The 9,765-nt window shown below is 41.9% G+C and overlaps 2 protein-coding genes across 5 annotated transcripts; one reads left to right on the top strand and one right to left on the bottom strand.

The window, feature by feature from the left end:
- Positions 1 to 232: 232 nt before the first annotated feature.
- On the bottom strand, positions 233 to 6,629 carry LOC136435184 (protein mono-ADP-ribosyltransferase PARP3-like). Of its 4 annotated transcripts, none has more exons than XM_066428438.1 (11): positions 6,497 to 6,629; positions 5,523 to 5,710; positions 4,795 to 4,931; positions 4,263 to 4,394; positions 3,518 to 3,715; positions 2,972 to 3,107; positions 2,550 to 2,770; positions 1,920 to 2,165; positions 1,423 to 1,600; positions 969 to 1,115; positions 233 to 659 (listed from the first exon to the last, which is right to left on the bottom strand). In XM_066428438.1, exons 2-11 carry the CDS (start codon positions 5,695 to 5,697, stop codon positions 484 to 486), a joined length of 1,746 nt encoding a protein of 581 aa, XP_066284535.1. In that variant the 5' UTR covers positions 5,698 to 5,710; positions 6,497 to 6,629; the 3' UTR covers positions 233 to 483. The 4 variants fall into 4 exon arrangements, with proteins under 4 accessions (XP_066284535.1, XP_066284537.1, XP_066284536.1 ...); XM_066428440.1 differs by having other exon boundaries at positions 4,795 to 4,928; XM_066428439.1 differs by having other exon boundaries at positions 6,511 to 6,624.
- Positions 6,630 to 6,966: 337 nt separating this feature from the next.
- On the top strand, positions 6,967 to 9,246 carry LOC136435187 (zinc finger protein 572-like). The gene is made up of 2 exons (XM_066428446.1): positions 6,967 to 7,116; positions 7,595 to 9,246. Exon 2 carries the CDS (start codon positions 7,595 to 7,597, stop codon positions 8,429 to 8,431), a length of 837 nt encoding a protein of 278 aa, XP_066284543.1. The 5' UTR covers positions 6,967 to 7,116; the 3' UTR covers positions 8,432 to 9,246.
- Positions 9,247 to 9,765: the final 519 nt, after the last annotated feature.

The raw sequence follows: 9,765 nt of genomic DNA, 5'->3' as shown, positions 1-9,765 counted from the left end.
TGTTATCACCTTTCCTATAGGTACCTACATCTCAAATATAACATCCGTACATTGTAACATAAGGTACATATAACTTTCTGCAATACCATTAGTAGAGCTACCACCGCACATCTACTTGGTTTTTGGCAGAAGAAGAAGAAGAAGAAGAAGAAGAAGAAGAAGAAGAAAGAAGAAGAACAGGCAAGCAAAAACAATATATCCCCCTTCCCACTGGAAGGGGAATATAATAATTACAATCATATCATAAGGTACTTTCCCTAAGGTAGGCCATTCTTCTTTGGTATGTCTATACTCTACTTCTTTGCTGCACAGTAATAAACACCAACTTGAAGGTAGATTATCTTTAGATACAATCAAACATTTCAGCTAAAATCTCATAAAATAGCACCTTAATCTGTGCTATAAGAGAAAATTATAAAAGACAAGTATAGAAAATAAAAACAAAGTAAAAAAACATAGTTCAAACTGTCCCCAAATGTTCTCCTAACTGCCGAATTTCATCTTGAGGAGATAGCGGATACGGCACTGGTTCTCCTTGTAGACCAGGTACTCAGTCTGGCCAAAGGAGCTGCTCTGTCCTTCCTTCTGGTTGATGGGCTGTCCCTGCGGCACCACCACGGTCTTGCCCTCCAGCTTCATGCTTGTGTTCTTCTTGGGGTCTGTGGGTTAGAAAGGCAGAAGATGATATATGGGCACTCAGGTTTTTGGAATTTAGACATACTGGGAACAACGTCTAACTTTAACATGTTGGCGTACAGAAAACTACAGTCAAACTTTGTTTCAAGGATGTGATTTTATTAGTGGTATGCAGTACATTTCAACTAAACCTAAGCTAGAGAGTTTTCCCCTCTTTCATTTTTACCTTTCATCACCTACGGTTGTTCTCTCTCTACCACAAGGGACAAGCCAAGAATAATGTAAAATGCAGTGCTGATGTAAGAGATAATTCAGTAAGTAGCGTTATTTACCTGGTTCCCTCCTCCCTACAGCCACCACAGAGTCAAACCCTGCGGGAGCCTTGGTGAGGCTGCTGTCGTCTCGGGTGATGCGTTTCTCCTTTCCCAGAGCAACTTCATTCAGGAACATGATACCTACATTATCTGATGCACATCCCACTGGAAAAGGTTAAAGAAATATAGATTAATTATGAGGTTTTAAACAGACATTTATGAATAACAGGGATAGAGTCACTTGGCAAAAAGTCTGTTCATTCATCAAATGTTGTCAACTCTCATAATTCCACCAACTTAAATCCCTAAGATTGCCACATAAAAAACACAGTGAACTGATAGAAATCTACTAATCCAGCACCAGTAATCCACACTTCAGATATCCAGGTGTTCAAGAAGTTCTTTATCCTTATAACACCATTTTTAAATGTTGCAGTCTTATGAGAGGTAAGATTAAATTGCTGAGACTTACCATATGCAGCAGACTTGCTGTTTTCCGATGCAAAATAGATTCCTCGCCCGACACGGCCACCAGAGTGCGGCATGATGCGCAGCCCGGTTTTCAAGATGGCCGCCACCACCGCAACGTTTGTACCATGCCACAAAAGCTTCCTGTTCTCCAGACGGTCATGTTCTTTGAACCGATCTCCCTGGAAAAAAAAGGTTTCCATTTTGTAATACATGTAATTGAAAGTGTAAAAGAAACATTCATCTCAATAAGCCTTTTACCTCAGAGACATTACTTTCCCCTTCTTTTACTACTTAATGCTGAGTATCATTTGCAGACTTGATTTGACTACTGACAACTGTCTTTGAACTGAGGGTCTAAAATAGCAAAAAAGAGCAAACACAAAGCCTATAAGCTAGCCGTGTTAGGAATCAAACCATAAAAGTGATATACTAGTAGTTGGTTGATCAATACTATTTTGTAGATCTTTTTTTGATTAACATTAACAAGTGCTTACACACCTCCCCACCCCTGTCCACTTTCCACACATTCAGAATCTTGGGATCTCTCCAGCCGGAGTACTTGGTGGCTTCGGTGTACTTCTCAATGACTTTGAACTCTTCTGACGAGGGCTTCACCAGCTCCAAGCCGCAGTTCAGGAGGTCATAGTTCACATCCAGAGGATGCTTAATGTCCGTGGCCTCGGACCCATCATCTTTGTCCTTGTCCTTCTGCATGGCCTGGGCAATCTCAATGTCACCCAGTACCTGTGGATGGGGAAAACATACTATGTTATGCTATGTTACAGAACATGTTATGGGAAGCAGTCATGGGAAAACAGGATGTAAAACCTATCCAAACTCAAATGGTATTGCTGCTAATCTTATCTTAAGTTCATTGAGCATAACAAAAGTGCTGATGATCGAAGAACTGCCTGAATTAAAAGGCCTCATTCAACTTTCAGTCAACTAAGGTAGCCATTTGAACTTAATTAGGCAGCAGGGAGAATGTTAGAATGCGTGTTCATTATGTAATGTTTAAACCTGATACACTTTGATGCCAATTAGCAAATGATAATTAGCAATATTTCAAACTAAGAACAAAAACAACAATGGCAAAGTTATTAAAGCCCATAGGCTAATTCTCCTCACCAGCAGCATATCCATTTTCTTCCTCAGCTTCTCCTGGTCATTGATGACCGGCGGCACCCTGCGGCCGAAGTCGTGCGGGATGACCGTGTAGAACCGCGACGACAGCTCGGTCAGACGGCTGGTCCTGCTCATCTTCAGTTCCTCCTCTATCTCATCCAGGACCTCAAAACCCTTGGCGATCTGAGCCTTGCTTAGTTTTCCCAGCGGCATCTTGCGCACATCTGGTGACAATCCAAAACATCTATGGTTTTATAGACCATTTTAGGATTTACATAATATCATAATGATAAATATACATTGCAGTCATGTTGTGCTCAAACAAATGATAAAAGAAAACTTCCTCGTTTTTTTTTGCTAAATTCTTTGAACAAGAAAAAGAAAGATGTACTTTAAACTATGCACTGTGAAGAATAGACAGTTACCTATCTCCATCTTTGCCATTTGTTCCTTGAACATGTCGTTGTCAAAGATGAGTTTCATGAGACTCTGGGTGGGGGAGTTTAGGGAGGAAGGCAGGACCTTTCTCACTACACCATCTAGCTCATCCAGACGAGCAATCTAGGTGTTGGAAAATAGAATATGAAATTTACAAATTGTGCACAGAAAATAAAATCATTTCATCTGATAATCTTGAGAGATTCTATCAAATCTTACCTACTGTAGACAGAATGACTGTGAAAGTAGTGAGAATTGGGTATGGGAACAATTATCATAACCTTCCTTCTATTGTGTCTGCTATATTCTTGCAGATTAGATCACAAATCAATCAGCAAATCTACTAATCACTCAAACATCCAACAAAAAACAAATGCATCTATTCTTCTCCTACTGGCATAGCATGCCTTATCTAAAACAAGCTAACTCAGAAGTTTCTACTTGTGGCTGAAATTTCGCACTAAAAACTGCAGTTCACATAAAACATGACAGATGGCAGGCATCAGTTACCATAGTAACATGCTCCTCCTGACCTTCTCAGCTGTATCTTGCTCATCCTCCTCCGTGTCATCTGTGTCCATCTCCAGCAGAGTGTACTTCCCTGTGACAGGCGCAAAGCTGCCCCGCTTACTCCAGTCGTTCTTTGTCTTGTCCTTGAATTTCTTCTCAAAATCCTTCTTGGCCGTCTCGATGTCCCAAGGGCCCTTCAGGGCATTCTGGCCGGGCTCTCCCTGCACAGGACAGGTCATGGATTAGTGGTCAAGGTCGCAGACACCCTTCTGTCTAATTTGGCTTGATTTGTACCAGGGAAGTGGGCAGAACGTAACTGTATTATTAATTTGGGGCTGCGGCGGCGCAGCCCTGCTACTTTAATAGGGACTTAATTGTCATGGAGAGTTTTACCATGTATTTAGAAACTAAAATGTAATTTTTTTCAAAGAAATTTTTTTGAAAGCTCTTCAACATCTCATCCACCATTGGATCAGACTGGGAGGATAGCCAAAGTACCTAGGAAGAATATCTGATCTGCAATACTGCCTCTGGTCTGGATTTCCAAATAATTTGAAGTTTACTCAATTAATATAATGCCGGAAACTATTAATCTTTCTTTTGAGAAACTGAAGAGATAGATTTGTATGGCTTGGAACAAGAAAGTATTAGACCATGTTGTTCGTCAAGATCAGAAATCATCCTGTCTTAATATCAAATATGGGCTAATCTTTACAGCTCAAAAGAGTCATCTATCAGCATTAGAAAGAACTGCAGGCAACAAATTACCACTCTGCCCCATCTGTTCCAAACATAGTAGCGGGATGCCCCACTCGTCCTGATGAGCTGAATTACGTAGTACTTGTTGTTGTTGTGTCCAATGTTGGTCTGGTTCAACATGCAGTCATAGTCATCATGTACCTGAATAAGACAATAGACAATGAATGATGAAGTAGTGCAGACACATTTTGTATGTACAGACATGATCATTCAGTGATGGCAGAGATGGCATGAGCTCTGGCATGAGCCTGCGATGACCCAAAAAAGTTACTGAGTTAGCCAAGCACATCGGCTCACCCTTACTCTACTTAATGCTATGCAACATGTTATTTTTATTGATTAACCAATGAAACTAATCAATTTTAAAGTGTTTGCACTTTTTTCTTTTTTTGGTGCTATTTTCACGTATCAAAATTCTTTGAATGCAGTCCTACATTAATAAAGAACTATGTTTTCGTCTATGAACTTCTAATGGCACAAACATACATCAATATGACATAGACTAAAGCATGATTTGTGAATATGAAACTCTTGCAAATACCTCAGCAGACCCAGAAAGAGGACAGTAGGAATCCACTTTGTACACTTTCTTAGTAGGCGAGGCAGCTTTCTTCAGCGTCTCCGCTGCAGCCTTGGCTGTGGTGGGGGCATCCTCTGTCTTCACCTTCTTACCACCTGTTATAAAAGACACAGGTAGATCAGGACACAGATACAACAGGGAACAGGTGTATCAGAAGACAGATGTATCAAGAGACGGGTGTATCAAGAGGTGTATCAGGAAACAGGTATACACCAGGAGACAGGGAACAGATGTACATGTATCAGGATTCAGGAGACAGGTGTAACGTTAACAGGGAACAGGTGTATCAAGAGACAGGTGTATCAAGAAGCGTATCAGGAAACAGGCATGTAAATTGACAGGTGTGTCAGAAAAAAGCCGTATCGGCAGACAGGTGTTTCTGGAGAGATGTGTATCAGGGAACGGGTGTATCAAGAGACAGGTGTATCAAGAGGTGTATCAGGAAACAGGTGTGTAAATTGACAGGTGTGTCAGGAAAAAGCTGTATCAAGACACAGGTGTTCTGGAGATAGGTGTATCAGGAGACAGGTGTATCAGGAGACAGGTGTTTCAGGCAACACAGGTGCCACAATCACTTTCATATGATTTTGACCCTGTAATTGATTAGAAAAAGCACAGTGCCTTCTAAAAATCAGTTCCAGCCAGGCTGCCTGGATATGAAAGTAACAGGACCAACACGACTCTCTCACCTGCCCCTGCATGGTCCTGTAGCCTTTTCAAGAGAACTGCCTTGGTTCCAGCTGTGCCCAGTCCTAGCTTTGTGCACTCCTGCTTCAGCTGGGCCACTGTCATCTTGCTGGGGTCGGGGATGGCACAGTCCCCACCTTTGACTGCTGCTGCTTTCCTCTTCGCTGCACGAGGCATGTTGCACCAAGGTCTGAAACGGTGGGAAGTTAAAAATACATTATTACAAGACTTCTCTAAGACATATCAGAAAATCGATTGGGGTCTGCATGCTATCAAACAAGAATAAGTCTCATAAAATTAACCTCTCCTTAACCAAAAACTTTGACTCAACCATTTATCAATCAGTGTAAAATAACAGCAGGAACAAAATCCGACTTTGGACGATACATAAATGTCATTATCATGAGGATGATACATGAATGTCATTATCATGACCTCACATTATACAGTAGCATTAATTGTGTCCATGTGAATTGTCAGCAATTCTTTCGTCTACAGTAGTGCTGAACATGATCATCATGGGAATAATAGTAATACTATTACTGGCATGCACGGCTAGTGTATCACACTGAATGGCAGACTCGTATCAACACAGATCATATAGATCCGAAGAACTGTACATACACAAACAAACACCATCACAACAGATATGCGAGTGATAAGAGCCACGCCCACAACGCATTAATGTTTCTCGTTAACGCAGCTTGACAGCTTGCAAAATCATTATGGCAACGGCTTATTTTCTCCCGAAGATCAGACTGAGACTCAACAATATCTCAACCTTACATTAGCGTTAACCAATGAACAATATACGCAACTGGCTGGTCGCTATGGGCAAAGTTCAAACACCCATGGCCAAAAGTCCCATTTCGCATTTGCGTCGGCCCCGTTATTTAAACGGATTCTTACAGATATCAAACACCTATAACACCATATGAACGTGAGATGGTATCTTAGACAGTGGTATCATGCCTACCTGTCGTCCTTTACCTGTGCTATTGCTGTCGTTAAGGTGTGTATCTACTGACGGTCCGCGTTGTTGCCGATGTTATAAATGGGCAGACCAGATACCAGTCTGGGCACAACCCGGAAGTCTCTCCACGTCCACCAATCAGCTGAACGGAGCGGCAGCAGGACTGATGACGTATGGTTACTTTGTCCGGGCATGTCTGTGCTTTTTGCCTAACTCGTTTCACTCTACTACAAATGTCTGAATGCCCTGGTCTGAATGAAACAGGTTTTTGCCTAACTCACTGCTTCATAAAGGTCCTTGACATATCAACTCTAATGGATGTAGGCGTCTCTGTATTCACAAGAGACAATACCAGGCACTGTTTTGAAGAAATATATATTCCTTTCGGACAAGATCACCGAGAAAATGTAAAAATGTCTCTAATACGATATCGGACATATTGCGACACTAGACGAAGCCATCAGGTACCGATATGGCTAACGCTAACCTTTGACCCTCAGCAGTCTCGCGCCCTCATGCAGAGTTTTGCGGGGTTGCTTGTTGTCTCCGAGCTGAGGAAGACTTTTGCTGCAGTTTTGGGGTAGAAATCGAAGCATCCGTGATCACAGTCACCATCGGTGGAGGTAAATGTATTCTCAGTGACACTCAGAGTCGTTTTTGTGGAGATCTAGAGCGTTAGCGTCCTATGATAATGATTTTCACCAAGGACACATCATCATGGTGTTGTGGGGGGGGGGGGGGCGCACAGGAATTTGTGACTGTTGGAATGTCAAGTAGACAACACATCGTAGTTGTTTGTAGAAATAATAAGTGGCATTTTTCGATGAGCTAAAATTGATCAGATCTTATTTGCTTAGTGCACCTTTCCTCCAAATTGATAAAATTTGCAATTTTGTTTTCTCTTATTGTTATTGCTTCATCTGCTTTTGAAGTTCTGTTTTATAGGTCTTTGAATGATAATTATTCATATATTTACATAATGTATTTGTTTTCAAATACTCAGTAAGCTACTTGATATTGCGGAGACTTTGATTTCTCCTGTGGAGATGTGGTTATGTTAGGTGTTTTATGCAATGTGTTTTTTTTTTCCTTTCATTACAGATGCAATCACCAGGTAGTCTTCCTGCAGGCAACAGGGGCCTTGGTAAGCCCTGCTTGCACATGAAGCCCAGTCCAACCCTCCAGCTGCGGCCCGGCCAGCTCAGCTGTCCGCAGTGCGAGTACAACTCACCTCTGAACCTACACCACTCCGCTCCAGGTGCGGCCATGAACACCTGCATGCACACTTCCCCCCCACCTGCAGGTGTCATGTACGACCACACAGGGGCAGGCGGTGGGTCCAACCAGCTGCAGGATGGAGCGGCAATGGATGCGTCCATGGTAACGCACCGTGACAGTGGACAGGACATGAGCATGTACGATGCTGAGCAGAGCAACTACCTGTCGGCCAGTCCTGTGGATCAGAAGCCCATAGTGACAACTGACAGACCAAGTCACAGCAAAAAGGGTTCCGCTAAGGGCAGCAGTGCACAGAAGTCTCATAAGGCAAGGGCTACAGCTGGTAAAGACGCAGACAAGCCCTACAAGTGTGACGAGTGTTCCTTCAGCTCACCACAGCGCGACAAGCTCATCAGGCACATGAAGACGCACACTCAGGGGCCGCGTGCACGTCCGAACCTCCGTCCGTGTCTCCACTCCTGCGCCCAGTGTGGCTACGGCACACCGCACAAGGATAAGCTAGCCAGGCACTTACGGACTCACAGCGGTGAAAAGCCGTTCAAGTGTCCGCAGTGCACATATGCGTCATCACGGAAGGACAAGCTGATGCGCCACATGCCCACCCACACGGGAGAGAAACCTCACAAGTGCCCTCAGTGTACCTACGCTACAGCACGCAAAGACAAGCTGAACAGACATGTGCTAACCCACATCAAGTAGAAATGGATCATCCCTAACCAACTTCACCTGTACATTATATTACACTTACAGTGCAGTCTGTAGTCCTAGTAGGGGTCTAGAGTTATTACTTCAGATGGTCATCAAGTACACATTTGTGTAGAATCAACTTAGTTCATACTCAATGCCTATGCTCCACTAATCGAAAAATGTACAGTGAGCATATGTGTACTATAGATGAGGGTAATACTATATACTGCTAAGGTCCGCTATACACTAATATGTAACACATCGGAGCAAGTAGATTTTTGGTGACAATGTGCTGGGCGGATATGTTGTCTACCACGGCTCTTAAAGACTAGGATTAGAATTTTTGGTTATAGTAATGCAATGACCATTTTTCAAGCTTGACAAGCTGTATTTCATGATGATATGTTTTATCTTACTGCTTGCCACAACAAAAGCATAACCCTGTACAAATTGTGTAAGAACACTGGTATAAACCATTTACATTAGTTTAATAGAAACAACTTTTTTTTCTATCATGTACTAAGTAATACTTGTATGCCAATGTTTTATTCTTTTGAACTCCATTCTGTGCTTTGACTCAAAGTTTGAGATGAAGTGATGATTTTCGTAGAACTGCAACTTTTTTATGAGTCTACATTCTTGTAATATCGTGTCTTTCCATTATCCTTGCTTGGTTACATATCATTTGTTACATAATTGTAGTAACTTTGTTTTGACTTTGCAAACACTGGTAAGATACACTTACCTCATTACAGGAAAAATGTAATGACAAACCTAATTTTTTATCATTAGACATTAATGCTGAGATCAAAGGTGAAGCTTGATTATTCTGTGGATATGTATGGAGTTCCAAATAATCTAAAACAAACGAATAGCTGATTTTTCAGGCTGGTAATGTTATGAATGAGATCCTTTTCAATGTATCTATTTAGTATTGATTGTAGCAAACTAAAGGTTTATGTAAGATGTGAAGTCGTGGGTATTTTCATGTTACAAAGCTTTATAATTGTATGCTGGAAGGGTTGATAGGTACATAATGTAATTTTCATTATTACCGACCGTTGTACTACTAGCCTTCCGTTTTTACTTTATCAATTGTAGATTATTTAGACTACTTATGACAAACTAGTGTGATTAAAAGGATGTTACCAATTCAAATGGAGTCATTGCTGGTGAGAACAAGAAAAGTACATGTATGGGGGGGGGGGGCATATTGTATCCCAACCAATTTCCTCTCTGTGGTAGACCTGTTGCCGTATCAAGTATCCCTTCGAAAATGATATTGGTAAGGGGTTGTTTGATAGGCAACGGGTAGCATAAACGGATAGATAACGGGTGGGGTTTGC

This window comes from Branchiostoma lanceolatum, chromosome 5 (genome assembly GCF_035083965.1).
Source record: "Branchiostoma lanceolatum isolate klBraLanc5 chromosome 5, klBraLanc5.hap2, whole genome shotgun sequence".
NCBI classification, from domain to species: domain Eukaryota; kingdom Metazoa; phylum Chordata; class Leptocardii; order Amphioxiformes; family Branchiostomatidae; genus Branchiostoma; species Branchiostoma lanceolatum.
The sequence above is the reverse complement of the archived record's forward strand: the minus strand, read 5'-3'. Positions and strand labels throughout refer to the sequence as shown.

What these genes read in the sequence shown, in the direction of transcription:
- LOC136435187 (XM_066428446.1), top strand. Translation starts at nt 7,595, where the DNA reads ATGCAATCACCAGGTAGTCTTCCTGCAGGCAACAGGGGCCTTGGTAAG.
- LOC136435184 (XM_066428438.1), bottom strand. Translation starts at nt 5,697, where the DNA reads ATGCCTCGTGCAGCGAAGAGGAAAGCAGCAGCAGTCAAAGGTGGGGAC. An exon ending in CTCTTTCTGGGTCTGCTGAG is followed by an intron (nt 4,395 to 4,794) that starts GTATTTGCAAGA and finishes TGTCTTATTCAG; the next exon opens with GTACATGATGACTATGACTG. An exon ending in CAGCAAGTCTGCTGCATATG is followed by an intron (nt 1,116 to 1,422) that starts GTAAGTCTCAGC and finishes AACCTTTTCCAG; the next exon opens with TGGGATGTGCATCAGATAAT.